The sequence below is a fragment of the Sorex araneus genome, chromosome 2, assembly GCF_027595985.1.
Source record: "Sorex araneus isolate mSorAra2 chromosome 2, mSorAra2.pri, whole genome shotgun sequence".
Lineage (NCBI taxonomy): Eukaryota > Metazoa > Chordata > Mammalia > Eulipotyphla > Soricidae > Sorex > Sorex araneus.
In genome coordinates this window covers 298,441,818-298,464,144 of record NC_073303.1, presented here as the reverse complement: position 1 = coordinate 298,464,144, position 22,327 = coordinate 298,441,818, and the positions used below count along the sequence as shown (strand labels likewise).

At 37.6% G+C, this 22,327-nt stretch overlaps 1 protein-coding gene across 9 annotated transcripts in view; it reads right to left on the bottom strand.

Annotated features, from left to right (window-relative positions):
* PEX5L (peroxisomal biogenesis factor 5 like) overlaps positions 1–22,327 on the bottom strand; it is a 256,367-nt gene that overhangs the window by 91,509 nt on the left and 142,531 nt on the right. For 6 of the 9 annotated variants that reach the window (XM_004603081.3, XM_055129582.1, XM_004603082.2 and 3 more), the window contains 3 exons: positions 21,046–21,150; positions 9,728–9,839; positions 822–1,016 (listed from right to left, as the gene is read on the bottom strand). In XM_004603081.3, coding sequence (XP_004603138.1) covers positions 822–1,016; positions 9,728–9,839; positions 21,046–21,150 — 412 coding nt within the window. The remainder of the gene's footprint in view (positions 1–821; positions 1,017–9,727; positions 9,840–21,045; positions 21,151–22,327) is intronic. The other 3 variants (XM_055129583.1, XM_004603083.2, XM_004603087.3) reach the window with 1 other exon arrangement.

Sequence of the window (22,327 nt, the reverse complement as noted above, 5' to 3'; positions counted from 1 at the left end):
GGTTTACATATACCCACCAGTCATTTACAGCTTAGAGAGACACATTTTCTCTGTGGCTTTTTGAAATATGGATCACTTTTATTTCTACAAGAAAGAAAAGTTTAATTAGACCAGTTCCATAAGCTGATTAGGAGCTCCTTTTTCAGGAAGATGCACAGTGAATAAAGAGAGAGGCTTTGAATTTAATGAGAATCAGACTCAAATTCTAGTTGTTCCTCATCCTGAGATCTTGGACAACTGTTTATTTTTTTTCCAATTTTTTGTGTTTTTTTTGTCATTTCCTGATTTCTGTTGCATTTCAGTATTACACTGGATAGAGGTGGCAAGCACCAGTCTCCTTCCCTTGTCCATGGTGCCTGGGATTGAATAAAGGCATACACTTTACCACTGAGCTACATCCCCAGTTCACGATCAATTATTTAAATTCAAAACACTTGGTTCCTCATTTATTTCAAAGACTTATGATGATTGAATGGGTGTAATGTAATCTCCCTGGCTCTTGCTCTCACTCTTTCTCTGCTAAATTCTTCTAGAACACAAGATCCATGTCTTATTTTTATTTGTAACTCCAGGGCCTAGTATGGCACCTGTCATCTATCAGGGGTTCATACATGAGAGTTGAAGACATGAATGAATGACTCCCACACCAGTTAGAGAGAGCTGAGTTCTCTAACTGCGATTTAATTCAAGTACAAAAAGAAGTGCCTGCTACCAGCTTCCTACATGGAACTGATCTTTTCTACTCCAGAGTTCGTGGTTGTAACTCACTTTGATATCAAGGCAAGACTGAGCATACGCAGTCGATACAAGCCATTGCCTACCTAAATCCAGTGATGCTGTGTCCGGGCCTCGAAGAGGCTGGGCTCTCTGCTCAGCCTCTGCGCTGATGAGGTCGGATCCATCAGCCTTTTTCTTGAGGGATGAGGTTTTCGATGAGGACTCCAACTTCTTGGCTTTGGTTTGGGTTTGAGAGACAGGTTCACTCAGGTCCAGGAGATCTAAGCCTGTGGTCAATACTATCAGAGATGGAAGAGGTCAAAATAAAGTTCACTCATTGCTCTAAAATTATTATTTAAAAAGAGGCTTCCTTTGGGTACAGAAAGACTTTGAGTCTGCAGTGGATGTCAAGACTGAGTTAGTATGTAAGTGATTTGTAAAATCGTTTGGATTTGGACTGGGACGTTTGCTGCATGCTCACTGTTTTTCATTGGGCATGGTACAAATATGAAAATCAGGGTTTTAGACCAGCCTCATTAGTGATAGGGTTTGGAATAGAATTCGGATGATAAAATTGAATCTAAGTTCAATATTATTTACTATATTGCTTTGCTTTATTTATAGAGGATTTATTTTAGATTACAGTTTTTCCCAAAGAGTCAATCTATCATATTCAGAGATATACAGTTATAGGGAAGATTGAAAAAAGCTTCTGAATGTCTTTAATTTTGTGTTTTCCACGTTTTAATTTTAAATTACTAAAGTACACAGCGTATAAAAGAATGCTGTTAATTACCTTTTACTTAATTAAGCAGTTTAATCAGAAAATGTCTGGCTGTTTGCGCTCACACAGGAGAGGTATTTTATAATCCATAGTTGATGAATAGGTACACATGTTAATATGCAAATTTGTTTAATATGCAAATTTGAATTTCAGTGCAACGAACGAACAATAAACTAGTTTTACTTTTGCCTCCTAGCAGGCTGATTATATTGTATTAAATACTCTAATGAAGGATGAAATAATAATTTATTCAAATGCAAACTAGGCAGAGGAGAATTAAAAAGGCAAGCATTGGAACTCTTCTTTCTCCTGCAGTGCAAGTGACCCCGTCTGGGAGTAGCTTATTGTGAGAGATGAAAAATTAAAATTAGAGTAGGTCCTCTTCAACGTTCCTCACCACAGCCCCCCGCCTTCTCTTTCTCCACCAGCTTTAGCAGCTGAGAGGCTGGCTTCCGAGTTGATGGATAGTTTCCTGACCCTGCGTCACGTCCCACAACACAGCTAGCTCTGGAACGCCACCAAAGTGACAGGAAGTCCTTGTACTAGGTGCTCCCTGGCACCTAGTTAAAACTCTTCCTGATGCCACCCCCACAAATGCCATGCTACTCCTCTTTGGTCTCCCAGCTTTTCCTCTCACCGGGAATGAATTTTAGCTGACTTGTCAGTACTCTCCTATCTGCTTCCCCCATTCACAGGGTGGGAGCTCACAAATGCTCAGTACCCCACTGTCCTCATGTGCTAAGCATTCCTACGGGGGCCTTAAATTCATGTCAAATTTTACTCTGGATAATCCTGCTTTGAACCCCATCTCAGTGGTTCAGTGTTGGTGACGTGGAAAGATGTAGTCCTACTCCTGCTTTCCAATGTGATATCAAGTAAGTTCCTTGACTTCAGTATCCTCATGTGAAATATGAGAGATTTTAATAATCTACTTTGGGCACAATATGAAGATTAGCACTGTAGCACTGTAGCACTGTCGTCCTGTTGTTCATCGATTTGCTTGATCAGGCACCAGTAACATCTCCATTGTGAGACTTGTTACTGTTTTTGGCATATGAATACATCACGGGTAGCTTGCCGTGTAAGTGGGATACTCTCAGTAGCTTGCCAGGCTCTCCCAAGGATGGAGGATTTGAACCCGGGTTGGCTGCGTGCAAGGCAAATGCCCTACCAGCTGTGCTATCACTCCAGTTCAATATGAAGATTGAATAATATAATTGTAAATCAAATGTGTCAATGCCAACAGGTACTCAAAAATGCTATTTTCACTTTTTCCTGGTCAGTGTGTGTTTCTTTCATTTCTTATTTTCTGTTAATATTTTCCTGCCTCTCCTGTTCTTATTTTTTTAATTTCAGGCAAGAATCTGATCCATACACTAACAGAACAGGACAAAAGCACTGGGAATAAGACAGAGGTTGGGACAAAGATATTGGTTCTACAGAGGATGCTATGAAGCAAATTTGTCATAAAATGACCTGAAAATGCCACCTTCTCTAAATCTTCCTGAGGATTGGGAGCATGGCAGTGCCTTTCCAACACTGAATGCTAAGGTACGTAGGTAGTGTTTGGTGGTTAGTGCAGATTTCGTTCAATGCAAAAGCAGGAAGTGCATGAAGTAGCTCTCAGAACTAAGCAGCCTGACTGGATGACTAAAGTTTAAGCATGGCCAGCAGCCAAGAAAGGAGAGGATGCCACCACACTTCATATCCTTTGAAAGTTTAAACAGAAATTTCCAGGCTTACTGTTATGCTGGCAAGAATTTGGGGCCCAATGTGATTTCCTTATAATAGAAAGAAGGAAGTGGATTACACTTTTTGGAATGCCATAGATGTCTTTTCACCAATTGTACAAACAATTAGGAATTAGTCACTTGCTCCTGGACTTCTTTTAGAAGCAAATTATATAGGAATTGTCTGCTTGTATATAGGAAGTACATTTGTTACAGAATAATAACTGGTGAGTATTAATTTAATTCTATATCTGCTTCTCACCATTCAGAGTAAATGAATTACTGAAAGAGTGAATAGCAAATTCAAACTTGGCTCAGTCAAAGTGTCCTCCTGCCGCGTTTCCCCCTCCCCCCAACTGTCCTCAGCACTTCCTGTGTTTGTTCGGGTAACTTTCTGTCCCTTTGTTCTTTTCCCAGCAAATGTGAAACAAATGCTTGGCATTCACAAAAGGCGGTATTCTTTACCAGTTGGTGAAGGGGTGGCTTGGAAGTTGAGTGGCAAGCTTTGAAGTTAAGAGAGTCCTAGGAACCACAATTTTGGAAGCATAAGAAGAAAGGGTGTGGTCATTCACTTGATAATACAAAGGATAAAACAAATGTGTATGCGTGCGTGCGTGTGCGCGCGCGTGTGTGTATGTGCGTGTGTGTATGTGCGCATGTGTGTATGTGGGCTTGTGTGTGTGTGTGTGTGTGTGTGTGTGTGTCTGCATGCACAAGCAAGAACATTTTCTTCTTTATTTAGGACTTAAACTTTGAAGGGTCTCATTGCTCCGTCAAGAATTCCAAGAAAGGGAAAGGGTGCCTGCTTTAGCTCTGTGGGCCGTACAGCCACCAAGAGTAAAGTAATGCAGCACAGGACAATGGATGAGACTGGCTTCACCTGCTCATCCTGCCACGTACTAGCGCTGCGACTTTGCAAAGACCACTTCATCTTTCTGCGTCTTAGTTTCTGGCTTCTAAAATAGGGATCAAGCGTCCTTCACAGAATAAAGTGTTATATAAATTGCTTTGTCTAAAGTCTTAAGAGCAATGCTAGGAGCCTGGTAATAGTGGGAATGAATATTTATCACTACCACACTCCTGCTTGGAGCCCAAGCTAGCTCTCTGGAAATGAATTCTCTACAGCTTCTAGAAGGAATGGAACCTTATCAGCACCTTGATTTAAGGACTGTTAACTCCCAGAATTATAGGATCATTAATTCGTGTTGTTTTAAGCCACTAAACTGGCAGTAATGTTTTAGAGCAGCAGTTGGAAATTTACATAGCTGGTAGGTCAGTGTTCATACCAGGATTCAAACACAGATGTGGCACTCGGCTGCCACTGTTCTTCACCAGAACTCTCTAGACACGATCTGAGCTTGGAGAAAATGCGTGTATTCTATTCATGTAGTTTCCATTCCCTTTTTGTTCTTTCGCAAGAGATGGCAGTTTAAAGGCCTGAGGCCTACCTAATTTAAATAGGTGCCTATCTCAGAAATTCTTCTTTGAATAACCAGATTCCACTTACTGAGACTATCTAAAGATGGAAGATCTAATGAATGCCACCTAAGCATTTATTTCTATGTATTTATCAATGATGTTTGATTCATGTAGCAAACTTTTGAATCAGAGGGATCTCAGAGGGCACAGAAAGTCTTTGGAAATGTTAGATCATTTGGGCCCTCAGAAACGAAACTGCTTAGAAAGTTAGGATGACGGTAAGCACAAAACTATTAATGCCACTAAAGTATAACGAGCCTTAGGATTTTAGAGATGTTTTCCAAAGAAAATATCTACATGGAGTGGACAGTCACAACACAGGACAACCTTGACGGATAAAATAACTGATGCTGATAAGATCTCTGTTCCATTTTATAAGCTGTACCGGCATTCCAGAAATCATGGTATTTTTTTGACTAGAATGCCTATGGGACTATAAAAAAAGCTCTGTAGGAAGGATCTTATCAAGGAAGGTAAATAGAACTGGGCTTCAAAAACTCTCAACCTTTGAGGACAGAGAGACAGTACAGTGGGTAAAGCACTTAACCTTGCACACAGCCACCCAGACTTGATCTTAGCATCCCATATGGTGGCTTGAGCCCTGCAGAAGGGATCCCTGAACACAGGACAAGGAATAAGCCCTGAGCACAGCTGGATGTGGCCCCCATCTCCTGCCCACCCCTCACCTCCTGCTTCCCCCTCACACAAAAACAAATAATAAAAACTCAAACTCTCAACCCACTACTGGCATGTGTAATTAAGCTCTTTTTTCAAATTTCCAAGTTTCTCTCTAGAGGGCGTGTTACTGTATTCATGGCTATGGGCATCTCTGTAAATATTACACTAATTTCGCAGGTAAGATATCAAGTTAGATTGACTGTGATATGTTGGTGTGCTTAGTAAAGGAAATTTTTGCTTATACACGTGTGTTTTGTTTATATAATGATACAGGCTTCATATCAATGTGTCAGATTAATTTTGTGTTGTTTTATTCCTGGCTCTGTGCTAAGGGATCACTCCTGAAGTTGCTTAGAGGATTCATATGTAATTCTGGGAATCTGAAGAGGGTGAAAGTCACCTCTCTGGATCCAGAATAATACTTTTAAATTATAAAAAATGTTATAGCAATTCTACTTAGTGATTAAAATTTTGTGTACCATTATTTTAGATCATATAGATAAATGCAATTCAAGAAATTCTTATTTTTCTTACCTCTTGTAGAAGAGTCATATTAATAGAAGAGGTTTTTGGACATATTGCACAAGTTATATTGCAAGTTATATAGTAACTAATTGACTTTTAGTATAACTACTTTAAAATATTTATATCTAGTTGCTTTAGTGCATTTGCTATATTAATCTGTGTGTAATGTATATTAATTGGCCATTTAAATGACAAGGATATCTGCAATTATTTTGGTCTTACTACCATTTAGGGATAAAATATCTAATTTGGATGCAGATAAATTAAAGGCTAGTTAGGATGCTAATGGGAAAATGGATAATATCTTTATCTGATCAGCTTAAAGTTACAACATTGGATGAGAAAAACAATTCTAATGTAGAAATAAGCAGAAGGCTAGTATATTCCTTCAGAGTTACCAGAAAATAAACAATCTATTATTTGACTGACCTTGTAAAAGGTCATTTTTATATAATTTACTTTGTGTTAATTTATATGAAAGTGTAGCACTGTAGCACTGTTGTCCCATTGCTCATCGATTTGCTGGAGCAGGCACCAGTAACGTCTCCATTGTGAGACTTGTTGTTACTGTTTTTGGCATATCGAATACACCATGGGTAGCTTGCCAGGCTCTACCGTGCAGGCAGGATACTCTCGGTATTCCTTGGAAATTAAAATTTTCTGCCTAAGATTAAAGAGATAAAGGATAAGATTAAAAAATGCATCAGGGGACGGAGAGATGTGGGAGGGCATTTGCCTTGCCTGACAACCTGGGTTTGGCCCCCAGCACTGCATATAATCCCTCCAGCCTGCCAGGAGTGATCCCTGAGTGCAGGGCCAAGAGTAAGCCCTGAGAACTGCTGGCTATGGCCCCCAAACAAAAACAAACACAGGCATCAAATGAAAGTCTTCTTTCAGGATAAAAACTGGTGTGACCCCAATGCACTAAATAAACGCTGAGGTCTATACAACACAAGCCTGTAGTTTCAAAGGCCATTTATTGCTGGCCCTTTCTTCAGACAGAAGATGACCTGTGTTCCACACCACCCCCAACGCACATAGAGCTTCTGACACCCTTAGAATGTCACTTTATTTGGATATAGTTGGGTCAATGCAAATGTATTTATTTATTTATTTATGCTTTTTTCGGGGTCATACCTGGGGATGCACAGGGGTCACTCCTGGCTCATGCACTCAGGAATCACCCCTGGCAGTGCTCAGGGGACCATATGGGATGCTGGGGTTTGAACCCGGGTTGGCCACGTGCAAGGCAAACGCCCTACCCGCTGTGCTATCACTCCAGCCCTGCAAATGTATTTAATTAAGATGGTCATGATAGAGTTGGGACTTACTTCAGTACAATGAGAGTTCTTCGAAACAGGAGCATTGGGGGCACAGAGGCACAAGCACAGAGACAGGCACATGGGGAAAGTGTCCTACAGAGATTGGAGTTTTGCTGCACAAGCTGAAAAAACGCCAGAAACTAGGAGAGAGACTAGAACAGATCCTTCCTCTATACCTACAGAGCAAGGAGGATCTGACTGATGCCTTGAATTCAAGCTCTTAGTTTCCAGAATTACGAGACAATACATTCTGTTGTTTAATCCGCTCTGGTATTTACTCATGGAAGTACTAAAAGACTAATAGAGAAAGTTTTACTCCTAGAGCTTGTATTCAAAGAATGGCATTCTTATGGTTTCTCTCTCTGTCTCTGTATTTTTGGACCACCACTGGTGGTGGTTAGGACTTACTCCTCACTCTGCTCAGAGATCACTCCTGGCAGGGCCTTTTCTCACATGTTTGAAAAATATAAGTAAAAAGTGGTTTCGAGTCAAATGCTCTGTTGCTCTTTGGGTGGGCTTTTCCTAAGAGACTGAGTGCTTGCAGACAGGAAAACTGGAAAGTGTAGAGGGTATTAGAATCAAGACCTGAGAACTCTTAAGTTCTATGGTTTTCCCCCAAGAACACTGGAATTTTTCAGTGCAATTTGTTCTCTTGGGTTTTCCACAAGTCTCCTCTGTATTTTTCTGGAAGAGCTCTCAGGTTTTTGAAGGGATGAGCTATAGTTTTCTAGACATGTAGGATCGATCTTATCTGACAGTACATGCATTAAAATGTACCAAATATAATTTTATTTGCTTGATTACTCAAAGTGATAGTCAAATTTAGAAAACTATTGCTTTGTGGTGGTTTAAAGAGAGCTAATGTATTTGTAAAGGGAAGCGATGGGTAGATTGGTTTGCACAAGACATCTAACAAATAGAGTGTACATGGTGTTAAAAACTTACATGCATTGCTTCATCTAATGTTCACAAGTTACCTGTGAGCTACAGATCTTAGAAAGAAGAGGAAACAGACTTAGTAAAAGCAACTTGCTGCTAAGTGGCACAGATCATGTCTGAAATCATAAAACCTGGTAATTGTCAGAGACTAGCTTTGCTCTTTATCACCTTTATCCTGTGTTAGATTTGGGGGTTGCTAAAAGTTTTATGGTATAAAAAAATTGCAATTCCCTTCACTTGAAATTTTCTTCGTTTACTAAAAATATGTCTGTAAGTATATGCAAGGCAAGCAAGTTGAGGACATGATGGGAACATGGAATGCCTTTCTCAATACAGGACATGATTATCATCTCCCTTTCTCTTTTAGTCTCTGCTTACCCAACATAACCTTTGTTCCTTGGTTCTGAACATGTTTTCATTCTTATGTGAATGACATGCTTATGAATGTGGATGAAGACTGAATGAAATCAGTGCAGAAAGGCTCTGAGATAGATGGTGAAAAGTAGCTTTTTGTGCTTTTGTTTGGGGACCAACTAGGTGGTGCTCGGGAGCTACTCCTGACGAAGTGCTTGAGACTCACTCCCAGTGGTGCTTGGGGAAAGCTATTTGCAACATTTGCAATCCAGACCACTGAGCTTTCTGCTTCACCCATAAGTCACTTAAAATCAAATATTGTGGTATTTTCTCAGGGTTGGTGCTTTTCAAGTGACTCAATTTTTACAACAGTGAAAACTGGGTACCAGAGGAGATGGGATTCCTACCACTGGCATCCTACATTCACTCTTTAGAAATACCTGTTGGCATCTAGGTGTGCATGTATAGGTGACTATTTAGTGTTTCTTATACTTTATTTTTTTGGTCACACCCAGCAATGCTCCGGAGTTACTCCTGGCTCTGCACTCAGGAATTACTCCTGTCCGTGCTCAGGAGACCATATGGGATGCTGGGGATTGAACCCGGGTCGGCTGTGTACAAAACAAATGCCCTACCTGCTGCACTATTGCTCCAGCTCCCAGTACTTGGTATACTTAATTTAAAATGAATGCTCAAAAAGCTTCTAAGATGGAGCAAGAAATACATTCATGTGACTAAAGATGGAAACCAACACTAATAATCCAAGTCCCTAAGACATTGTAATGATCCTTTTAATTCTCTTGAAGGGAAGCCTACCTTTTACTTTTACTGGAATTTTGTCATACAACATAGTTGCAGCTAGAACTTAGAAAACCTTACTCAGAAAGAGAGGGTTTTACTGGAAAGATTTTCTCGGGAGCTGTGACTAGTAACTCAAAGGAACGAATACGAAAATATGCAGAGGAAAAGGAATGGTTGCTCACAGTGGTAAACAAATGTTCAGCAAATTTCGTTGTATAATATACACCAGTTTCTTACAGGAAGAAGAGTGATTCATTGCTTTCTGCTGAATAGCGCATGTTCCAAAATGTCACTTGGTTGCAAACATTAGTTTTCATTTAAAATGCATTGTGGAGAGGAAAACGTGCGTTTCCCTATAGTGAAAATCAACTCTACTTGTGGATCAGGTAAGGAATTACCGGCTGTGTTGGACGTTACTGGCCGTGCTGCTGCCTCAGTCTTGGCTTCACAGAGAAAGTCGTCGATGGAGGGGCTCAGAAGGGGCCTGCTTTCCTGCTGCTCATTCACCAGCTGAGGAAAAATGGACACAGGGGTCAGGACTTCTGTTCAACTGCAGAATCGGATGAATTAAAATGCAGCCTTGCAACAAAATGAGAATAGCAAGCCTACCAAAATATAAAGAAATCAAGAAATAATGTGGGAAAGGGCAAGAAAGAAAGGGAGGGGGGGCAAAAAAACACCAAGGGATGGGAATGAGCCTTGTAGCACTGTTAACGTATTTTTGATGCAGCCAACTTCAACTTTGAAAGCTCAAGCTTTGGAATTTTCCCCTCCTAGAACAATTTTAGAATTATTCCCTATTTCAATGGGTATAGAAGGACACCTATTGAGTGGCAATTCTAGGGGCAAATCCCAATCTTAAATTTAAAAAGGCTTTCTGGAGTGCTAGAACAGTGGCTTCAGATTCCAGCTGCTCCCTTTAGCCAACCCGCTCTGCAGAAAGTGTGTGCGCACCAGATCCTTGGGGGTGGGAAAACACTTTCTTTTTCTTCCTTTTTAAAAAGCTCAGGTTTCCTACAGGTATGCATTTTTCCATACAACTCCTTGGAATGCTTTGGCAGTGCATAACAAATATGACTTTGGGAAAGTAGAAAATATTGCTGTATTAACTGTATAGGTATCCAGTAGATAGGGTAGTAAAGATCTACCTGTAAAATGAGTTAGTGTAAATTCAGTTATATTTTCCCATTAGCTTATTCTCTAATTTCAGAAGTTCCTCGGTGTGATTTATTTTAATTTGAATCTCTAATTATCAGTGAGAGTCAAATAATTTACTTTCAGTTATTCTCACCTCTTCGAATACAGGATCCTCATGTTATTGTCCTATATTTTAATGTTAAGTGGGAAAAATACACTTTAGAGACACAAATGGTTGATTTCTAAATTAAGTCTTAGTTTTTCTGCGGGGCTAAAAATCAATGCTTGGGCCCAGTAGTGATACTGAAGGGCCACCAGGGCCATTCCCTGCAGTGCTTGGGGGAGCATGAGGTGTCAGGGATCAAACTTGCAGGCTCTGCACGCAAGGCATGCACTCTAGCCCTTGAGCCATCTGCCCAGCCTGTACAGACTTTTCTTCAAATGGACATAGTCATCTACTTTTCTACTTATAGTAAGAAAACGATGGGCCTAAAAATCTCTAGATTTAAAATTATTTATTTGCAAGGCTGTATTTTAAGAGACACACACTAACAGATACAGTACTTTGGAGTATCACCAAATCAAATTATTTTATATGAGTCTACTAAGTTTCATGCCACTGTTTTTTTTGACACAATGTCAGTTTTGTTATCAGTTACAGTGTATGGAAAATGACAAGAGATCTGAACGATGGCAAATATGGGAAAAAAAATGCAATTCTAGTATGGCTGAAGGAGGAATATGAAACCTCTTAGAGATTTTATTTTTCAAGAAATTAAGATTAGAAGGCACATTTAGTACTTTAGTGTAGTTTGTTAACAAAGATACAATTCAGATCATCACTAGAATCTAACATTTTGTCAGAGTTGACAATACTACTTTCATATATATTAATTTGTGGATATTACTGAGGGATAAACATAGAACATGCTCCCTTTCTTTTAGTGTTCAAATGACAACGATAAAATGTCTTGAATCATTTTAAATTTTAGTGTCAGTATGTATTAAGACCCACAGATTCCTCTTGGAATCAAATTATCCAAAGTCTTTTGGCTTTTAACCTTCTCGGGAAATGCTTCTTTAAACCATGACTTGGATTTCTATATGACTTTGCATTTTGTTTTCTGATTGAAATATGTTTGAATGTCAAGGCAATGTGAGTCTTTCATATTTCTGGGGTAAAATATATTTGCATTTTTGTATAAATGTCATGATCTACTTGTGTTTAGGAGTTATTTATGATTTTTCTAGCACAAAAATCAACTTTATTATCTGGAAATGTAGTTGAAAGCACTGGTATAGAACATAATATACAAAAAACGGAGAAATCAGTGATTCTGTGAATTCTTTTGAAAACATAATTAATTTTTTGGATCTTGAAATTTTATTTATAGTGTATGTGAAAACCATGGAAAAGCAGAAGTTTCCAATAGACCCAGAGTTAATATATATCCCATGGCAGATTTAATCTGCCCTTTTAACCGTATGCACTCAGAGCAACAAACCCACCTCCTAGTTATGGCATGCTCCTATATGTCAAGTGAGATCGAGATATGGTTGTTCTAAATATTCATGGAGGATAAAATTCATCATCAGAGATGACATCACATTGTCCTCACAGAAGTGCCTATAACAGGTTTGTATTTACCAGACAGAGCATTCTGTTGACTTGATCTCTGGTCCTAGGTGACTCATTGGTTAAAGTGTATAAAATGAAAAAAGACTAAACACAATCAATACAATTGCAATGTGAAAAATATATATACAGTTCTATCTGATATCATAGCTATCTCTTTGACAGTCATTATTTCTCTGATAAAGCCTAATTTTCTGATCGATAACTTAGAATAATTCAGTCTGGGAAATAATTTTGAAAGACATTAATTTTCATACAAAGATAAGTGTGCATTATAGTGTACAAATGTCCTTTTGAAATTTTTGTTTGAGATCAATTACTTTTGTAAAATGGAAAGACTTAAGTTATCATTAAATTACAACCCTGCAAATAAAAATGTGGAATAGGTCTAACCTGAGTAGTTTTGGAAGAATGGGGTGTGAGAAACATATAAATATATACATATATGTATGTTTTTTTGAGAAAGGAAGTCTAGAAAGACTTGCCTACATAAACATGGAAATGGGAAAACCAAGGGAAGGCCTAACTCATTGAGAAGGTGTCCTATCAGTAATGTTGGCTTTATCAATGGTTATAGGATCTATCTCTTTGGTAGTCTGTCTCCTCAACCTGATTTTCTATATGCACTTCTAAAATTCTCAGACTTTTCTCAGTATAGGAAAGAGGGGAGTGGTTGTTCAGGAAAACCTTGGGGAGCCATGGACTAATAATGTAAGTTCACTCTAGTATTCTCCTAAATCTCTGTTGTGTAAGGATATACGGTTAGTATTGTTTCTGATCCCAGTTCAAACCTAGACTAATGGGCTTGGCATGACTACTCCTCTCTCACATCTAAATGACTCCATGGGCTTTCTTCCACAGATACAAATCTAACGGGAGCTAACAAACTACTCTCTGAGTCTTTTTCACGTTGGAGCACAATTTAGCTGCCGGGAAGTGAGAGTGGCTTGGGAGGGTAATAGCGGGGCTCCAGGGGTGAAGAAGATGAAGGGCTAGATTACAGATAGCATGGAAAAGCCATTTGGAATGGAACATTTTCTGGTTTTGGTTGAGATATAGAAGATGAAACAGGAGATAATATAAAGAAATCTTATAAGCTCTGAGGTCAGAGGCTATGTCTTACTCATAGCCGTCACAACTTCAAATAGTGTCTTCTTGTAAGAGGGGCTCAATAAACACTACTATATGGGACAGTAACTATAAAAATTGAAGATATAAAAATAGCTCCTGAGACAATCCAATTTTGAACTATGCCTTCAATCAGATGAATTTAGGAATCATTGTTTTAGACATATTAAGTTCCATTTTACTTTTGTGTAGATAAAAATATTGTTTCATAACCTCTTCCTCCTTTTTTAAACAAGTTCATCATTTCCTACAGTGAAATGGACCTTTATTTTATATATTTTAGGTTATCAAAGAAAATTAAAAATGGAAATAAATCATCCAAATTATTTTCTTAAACTAAACTTTCAAATTTTATTGCATTTATTCATTCCCCTTCCTTCCATTGGCTTATTGAGTTTCTCTTGGAAGATCTTCCAATGGATGAAAAGTATTCTATGAATTTAGCTCATTTTTTCTTTCAGCACAGATGACATTGTCTTTATAAAATTTTTCAGTTCGGATGCGAAAGTGGGCAACACTTAGTTGTGATCAAGGTTTACTCCTGGCTCTGTGCTCAGGATCACTCCTGGTAGTGCTCGGGAGACCACGTGCAGTGATAGGGTTTGGCTATGCACAATGCAACTGTATTACCTTCTTGCTATTTTTCTGGCACCAAATAATTAAAAAAAAAGAATTGGAGTGATTGCAATTTTGGTCCACTTAATAACTGGCTAAAATGATTCACTTCATTACTTGCTTTGGCCTTTGTCTCACTTTGTTAACATAAATGTTTTTTCTTTCTGATTTTTTTGTGGGGAGGAGTATCAGTTTTTACTTACTCTGGCTCTGTGCTCAAAGTCACTCCTAGGAGAGCCCAGGGGACCATGTGTAGTACCGGAGAATGAACTGGGGTCAGCCATGTACAAGATAGATACCTTAACGCTTCCATTATCTCTCTATTCTCCCCTAGTCCCGAAAATTCTTATTCTCTTCTGCCTCTTTTCCACATTAGTATCAGTTCAAAGGTCTTTCTAATGGTGACATATTCTTACTGTTTTTCAGGTCTCACTTCTACTGACTCTGGAACCTTCTTAGAAGCCCGTAGTGAATGTCTTCTGACTCCATCGCCAAATTCCCATGCTTAGTTTTCTTCCCCACTAGACTGTCATCTCCTTGAAGGTAAAGACCTTACCAGTGAATTTTTATATTTTATAGTTTAACTATAACTTTAATATGATGTTGACTGTATTTTTATTCTCTAATTGATTGGGTATGTGCACAAGAGAATGATTTCCTGGTAGTCACCATTTCATACTGAGGTTGATCAATATTGGTCCTCAATTTTTTTTTTTTTTTGCTTTTTGGGTCACATCCGGCGATGCTCAAGGGTTACTCCTGGCTCTGCACTCAGGAATCACTCCTGGAAGTACTTGGGGGACCATATGGGATGCTGGGAATCAAACCCAAGTTGGCCGAGTGCAAGGCAAATGCCCTACCTGCTGTACTATCGCTCCAGCCCCAAGGTCCTTAAATTTTTTTATCAATTTGCTGGCTGATTTAAACCACAAACTTCCGCCAATATTATACCCTTGACATGTTTGGAATCCTAGTGTTACCTAAAGGAGTCTTTCCAAATACAAGACTTCTATCAAGAAGTCAATAATGCAAAGAATAAATACTCAATGACGGTTGCCCCATGGCAACCAACACTTGGAAGAAGGTTGTAGAAGACAGGAGGAAAAATAAACAAACAAAACCCCAAAAGAAAATGAAAAAAAGACTTCATGATTTGAAATTAAATATTCAAATTTAAATATTTAGTTAATGTTTTGTTTTTTTTGGGGGGGGCGCATTTAACGGTCCTCAGGGCTTACTCCCAGTTTGGTGGTTTGGAGAGGGTGCCATGCCTGCAGTGCTCAGGGGGTCACGTGGTGCCAGGGACTGAGCAGCGGCCTCTTGCAAGGCAGGTGCTTCAGTCCACTGAGATATCTCCTCAGTCCCTTTAATTTGGAAATTTGAGGGAAAATCTTTCATTCTTAAAGGATATAGAAATAAAATAAAACAGAAGTCAGGTAAGAACTTGTAATATATGAGCTTCTCACTCATAATCAAAGGACTCTGATATTTACTCATTCCTAATGTTAACAGATTATGGGTAAAATATTGAAATAGTAGACTAATGTTTACGCCTTCCTTGCAATCATATAGTGTGAGTAAAATATTGAATAAAAAGCAATTTATTTAGAACTTGGATGCCTAGTTGTTGTGGTTAACATTAGCTAGCACAGGGCCTAATCATTCTTATTCTACTCCAATGTTTGTATTGCACAAATGGAGATCATATCATCTAGCTATAATAAAGGATAATCTTAAAAAATTTCAGAGTTTAATACAAGTTTATCTAATTTGAATGTTAAGTGTAAATGATTACATAAGTTAAACTACAGAGGAATATTAAACCATGATATAAAGAGAGTATTTTTCTTTTAAATGTTGACTGTTTTAAGCTTCACTATCTATATAGCTTGTTTTGTGATCTGTAAATCTAAGTTTAGCTATCTTTAAGTAATAAACTGCTTAGGTGTTTCAATAAAAATATAATTAAAGGTTTGTGATAACATATCACTAAAATTAACTTTGAAAACAAAATATGCTTTGGATGCTAAAACATGATCCATACAGAATGGTAATCCATTGTTCTATAATGTTCTAATGATTTTAGATAAATGGCAATTTCAATTTAATGATGCAGTTTAATTACAACAAAGCTAATCTAAAAAAAATGTGACAAAGTTGATTGACAAAGTTGATCTAAAAAATGTGATCTTTCTACATGATTTGAGTAACAAAAAATTGGGGGGAGGGCTTTGGAGCAGTGCTCAGGGCGGTGAGTGGGCCACTCCTTGAAAGACGCAGCTATCCAGGCCAGAGGGTTCAATGCTAATGCCAGGTGATGCTTTGCAGCTCAGCTTATCAGTGCTGGGGCCAGGATGGCCACACTCAGTAATATTCTCAAGCTAGCAGGGCTACTCCCAACAGTGCTAGAGATGGGGTATGTGGTACTGTGAATCAATTCAAATCCTCATGCATGCAATATATCTGAGCTTCTCTCCAACCCCTATAACAACAATAAAAATTAAGATTGCTTTGTTTATACATAAAAACATTTTTGAATATATATATTTGCATTGAAAAAGTACTTTTATTTGTAACACTGTTGATGTTCTGTGTCATTTGCTAAGGAGGCTTTTGTTCATACTTTAAAATGGAATAACTTTCTCTCTTAATTGTACCCAAGTTGAAAAATGTGTGCAATTCCCATCAAAAGAGTCACCGTAGTGTGATTCACTAATTTCAAAACTAAATGAACTGAGTTAAGCTACTGAAAAGACAATACAACTAAATTAGTATTTACCATGTATGCCTTGAGTATTTAACCTTTGAAAACTCTGTCTTGATAACCCTGACACCAGATGGAATTATAAGGTAACAGTAGAAAAGTTTCTGTCCCACCATCTTCCCCACCCAGTGGATCAATACATGGGTTCCAGTGACTTGTTTGGTAAAGATTTTTTTTGTATATGTAATAATTTTCAAATTGTTGACTTATTCTACATGTTAACCAATTGACGGCAGATATTTTCCTTGCAGGATATTTAGGTCTATAAAATGTGAATCTGTTTTTGGGAAATAAACAGCTATTACCATTTACATTTTGAGTAGTACTCAAACTAAAAGGCAAAAGGACATAATTAAAGCAATTATTTCAGTGAGCAGTAGAAACACAGACAAGGACATATTTAGTAGCCTTGAGAATGTTTTTCCAATCAAGGACATTACACTTTCTATCTTTATCAGTCACAAAAATAAATCAGTTTGGAGGTATAAGAGTGGAGACAGATTTAAAAAAAAAGGGCTGTTGGGCTGAGAGATAGTACAGCAGGTAGGGCTCTTGTCTTGCATTCAGCGGACTGGGATTGGCTCCCCAGCATCCCATATGGTCCCCCAAGTTCTGCCAGGATTTGATTCCTGAATGCAGAGTCAGGAGTAAACCCTGAGCACTGCTCAGTGTGCTCTCCCCTTAAAAAGGACAAAACATCAACAACTAAAAACCCAAGATTAAATTTGCAAGGAAAGAGTTCCTTAACAGGCGTCTGGGTGATAAGTACAGGTGCTCTGCAAGGCATGCAGCAGACCTGGTTTGACCTCCAGCACCACACGGCTCCCCTAAGCATTGCAGGTGTAGCCCTGATGGTCTCCTGAGCCCTCCAAGGGGTGGTCATGATGGTCTTGGGCACTCCAGGGCCAGAAGCAGTGCCTTGTCTTTGGGCCCTTGCATTGATATGAGAATTCCTTTGTCCAAGAACCTCTGGGAGTGGCCCCTGCCACTCGCTAAGCTCCTGCTTGGGAGCCCCCACACCCATCCGAAGTCCCCTAACAAGAAGAGATCTTAGGAAACAGAGATAATTTAAAGACACCATTTTGCTCTGTAGCAAAAATGAATGGGATATATCTTGCTAAAAAATCAAGAGATGATGTGATTAAAATGAAAATTTATGATGGTTCCTTTGAGAGAAAATGTAATTTTAGTCTGAATAAACGGTTACAAAAATGTCTGTGATATACTCAGTCTTCTGGCATACAGTTTTTCCTTCTTTCCTCAAATTGTATTTATTTGTACTATTATAGTCCAGAGAATTGTTGTTCAATAGAAATGTATATGTAGTCTTATAGTTTTACGTTTTACTTATAGTCATTTTATTAAAGTAAAGACACATGGCCATTTAATATAGCCAACATAAGATTATTTCAATATGTAATCAACATGAAAATTATTAATGCATTTTTTTACATTTTTGGGCACTCGTGAAAATTTTGTATTTTATACTGTGGTCACATATAAATTTGGGAAGGCTGCATTTCAATAGCCTCTAAGGGCTGTTGGCTACTATGACTGGACAGCAGAGTTTGATAAAAAAATCTTCTCTTTCAAAAACTTGATTCATATTTCCCCTTTAAATCTTTCATCAATGCATACCTGATTATGTAGTGTTTATCTTACATAAATATTAGTCTAGGACTGCATGAACTTGAGCTTCAGTGAAGTTCCTAGCATAGTTCTGGTTAAGACAGAATTAATCATTACATTAAACAGCAGAACAACTTTTATGGGTCCTGAAATTTCTGAATTGAGGTCAAATGGCCAACTCTTCTGCTGTGTTTTAGTATCGAGTGTTTGACCAAATCCCTCCCAATGTGGTCTTAATAATCATGTAATACCAAAAATACTTGAATATAAACTAATCTATACTTAAAAAGTGTCACATGAGCAGTGACTACACAAGTTTGAGACTCAGTGTTTTAATAACTTGTTCTGTTTTATTAGTTATGATCTTCCCAAAGACATTGCTCAGAGAGCAGCAGCAATTAGCATCAGCCATCTCTGGAATTAGTGTGTGAGTAGCTGGCATCGACATACCAGTGATGAAGATGAGTCCACATATTCAGCAGTATGTAGCATTATGTCATAGGGGCTTTACAGGAGACACTGGGACAAACATGTTTGAGACACTAATACATTCACACAGGATAACGAGTAAGAATGCGGTATGGTACACGGACTAGATGCTGTGGTTGTCATGAGGAAGTACTCACTTTTTCAGATCATTCTGCTGCTTTTTGGCTTGTGCACGCCACTGGTGCATAGCAGGGAAGAAGCCATTTGTGTATAGTGGAAAAAGTATATCAACTAATAAAAATTGCATTTAACTGAGAAATAATTGGATCACAGCTGTCACTGAATTAATTCCATAAAATTATCAACACAACAGGTGCATTACATTTTATGAATCAGAATTCTTGTTGCTGATTCATAAACTAGCCAGAATTCAACAAGAATATGAGGCATCAAAGTAATATCTACATCATCTCCATGCAGTAAAATTGTAGCTAACACCTCAAAAACAGTTAATGCAACACTAGACAAGGATTAGAGAAGGAGCTTGGTACACACAAATGTTCTGAATATGAGAAAATGGCAATAATCACAATTTCTTTTTCTAAATTAGAAAATAAAAAATATTTTGCATGAAATTTTACATTCTAGATTGGGTTAGGATGATAATTTCAGACACTTGAAGAGTATTACTGGATAGCATACAGCAATGCATGGTTTGGCGGGGAGAACAGAATTATTGAGGACTGGAGCCTATCCTAAGTTGTGAAATCTCCAAATGATATGCTACGACACAACTATGCAAATTGCAAATTTGGACTGGTCTGATCTGCTGATTTGGTGACTCTGCCATTGACTGAGAATAAGTTGCTTTCTTCTCTGATCGAATTTATCTGAAAAGCTGTGGATGAATATTTTGGGGTCTACAAAGGGCAGGATTTTGCTATGCTAAATAAGTAAGAAATTGAGAATTGGTAAGTTTCAAGCAAAGTTCATCTCAACTAGATTGTGTGCATTGGGAAAAGCCTCTATACTTATTTTTTGTGGGGAGGGGGAGTCAGGGGCACATCAGTGGTGCTCAGGGCTTCCTTCTGGCTCTGTCTTGGGGACCACTCCTGGAAGTGCTTGAGGGAACCCCAGGTGGTGCTGCCCGATGAACTTGGGTCAGTCACCAGAAAGGCAAGCACCATGACTTCTGTACTATCTCTCTGGCCCCATCTTCTCTTCATTTTGAATGCAAAATTTGTAACATAAAATTTATCTCAAAGTCTGAGGATATTTAATAACTTCTTTTATTATTCCAGTTTGATGCTATATGTTGTTATAATTATCAGTACTTACAACACAGTGTTTAGAAAAAATAAGACCACACATGTCGGCAACAGCTGGAATGTGATATGGTATTCTAAAAATAAGTCTACATAATTTTGCTTTTGATATAAATGCCTCTCATGAAGACTGTAAATGGATATTTTCCTAATCATGTTCATATAAGTGGAAAGAATCACTGCATTTACTATACTACATTGCAGAAGAAATGAAATGTTTAAGATAACAATCTAATCTAAATTATAAGATAAATGCAAGTAAAATATTTTTCATTTAAGAATTTAAAACTGAGTTCCACAGAGTGGTGATGAATATATTATACATATTTATGTGGATTTTACAGGGTGTTTCAAAAGTTCCTGAGGACATACAAGATTTACAATCTCAGCGTGTCTTTGCATACAAATGCAAACGTTTCCTGTTCTTGCTATAATAAATGCTGAAAATGGTCCCCTCATGTCCTTTTCATAGGGATGATATTTTTGTTGTAGAAGTCACTAAGTATAAGAGGGGTCACAAATGCCATTTTCTGCGTGGAAATTCAGGGACTTCTGGCTCATTCCTGTAAATAAGTTCTCCACATAAACATGTATACACATATGTAGTATGCATAGTCACAACATAAATATATTTAACATTTAAGAAAATTTAGATATTCTACCGGTAAACTGACATATGTATAAAATATAATTTATATTTATTCATAGGAATTTGTCTTGTTGTTTCTCAAAAGTAACATTAGCTTACATTATTCTTTCTTTCCCAAAGTTGTTAACAAGACTCCTTTATAAGGAAGCAGCATGTCTTACTTGCACGAATATTTTTATAAACTAGAGAAATGAAAGTTAATATTCATAAGTAACTAAATGGTGTAAAAATTTGTTTAGCAATTTTGGTTTCATTTTATCATGTATAATTGTTTCGTTGAAACTGTGCCTTATAAAAAATTGTTTTGAGTTAATGGTTTTTTTTTTTTTGGCTAGTTAATAATCACAATGTCTGATATATTAACATATGTCAGCTTCCTACAGAAACCCTATGGGTCTGCCCACCTGTGATGTCATAGTAAGGAGGGGCTTTTCCTCGGCAGACTCCGCCCTCGGTATCTCCTTCATCACCATGGCAACAGCCTTATCTGCCGCCCTAGAGCCTTTTCCCTATAACAGTGAAATCAACAATGACTTGTGTCAGGAGAAATCTCGAACTTATTATTTATTACAAGAAATTCTAATGTTTAAAGAGCAATCCAACATAAATGAAGAGGTAGGCTGCTGCAACTGAATCTTGAGGCTTTGGGCTGAGGAGAAAACACACAAAATCTGAAAAAAGATTATTTGTGAAGTTGTAGTTAGCTTGATGGCTGACATACTGTATTTAATTTTAACATAGTATTTTTATATGTATAAGATTTTAAGGCAATTTACATGAGATGAACATAACTTTTAGTAGTATAGGTTTAAAACGTTATGGGTTGTCTATTTTGTGCACTTATACATTATCACTATGAAATCATTAAATGTTTTGGACAAAAGTGTCTAGGATAGTGATTAGGTTCTCAGTCGGCCTCCTCTGGAAAGCTTTTGTGCTGGATTATCTCCATATCTGCTGTTTTGAGTGAACTAGGCATAAAAAGAGTAAAAGTGTCACAAAATCTTCCAAAATTTTTCAGTGGCCCAACATCAGAGAAAAAAAACCAGCTTGTCTATTTTTGTGGAGCCAAATTCTTGGGAAAAAATTTCAATTCTCAGTTTCTGAGGCCAAATAATTTTATTAGAACTAAAAAATTCTTTTATTTGGAAAATTCTGTAAATCCAGATGTAAATGAATGATGTTTCTTAACTGAGGCACTGAAATACATACACATACATGTGTATACATATATACATTTTTATCTGATTCAAGTAGAATTATGAACTACCAATGAGTATGCTAGATTTTTGTTTTTCTTTTTAAATTACCACATCACTGTTTTTGAGACTAGATTTGGCACAATGGAGAAAACAAAATATTACGTATCCAACCCAATCAGAAACATCTCATACTATGTAAAAATTAAATAATCTTTAAACATTTTAAAAATAAAACAAGAAAATGTCATTTTCTCAGGTTTGCAGACACAGCCTTCCTAGAGAAAATAATTTTATACTAAACACATATGAGTGTCTGTGTTGTAAATCTACTTAAAGTAGTACTGTAGCATAAAGAGATATCATATGTAAAACAAAAATAAAAACAAACAATGGGGGTCCATAATCTGCAAGGAAATTAAGATCTAGGGTCAGTATTAACTCAGGGAACTGTCTCTTCATAGATCCTATGCAATGAGAAAAGATA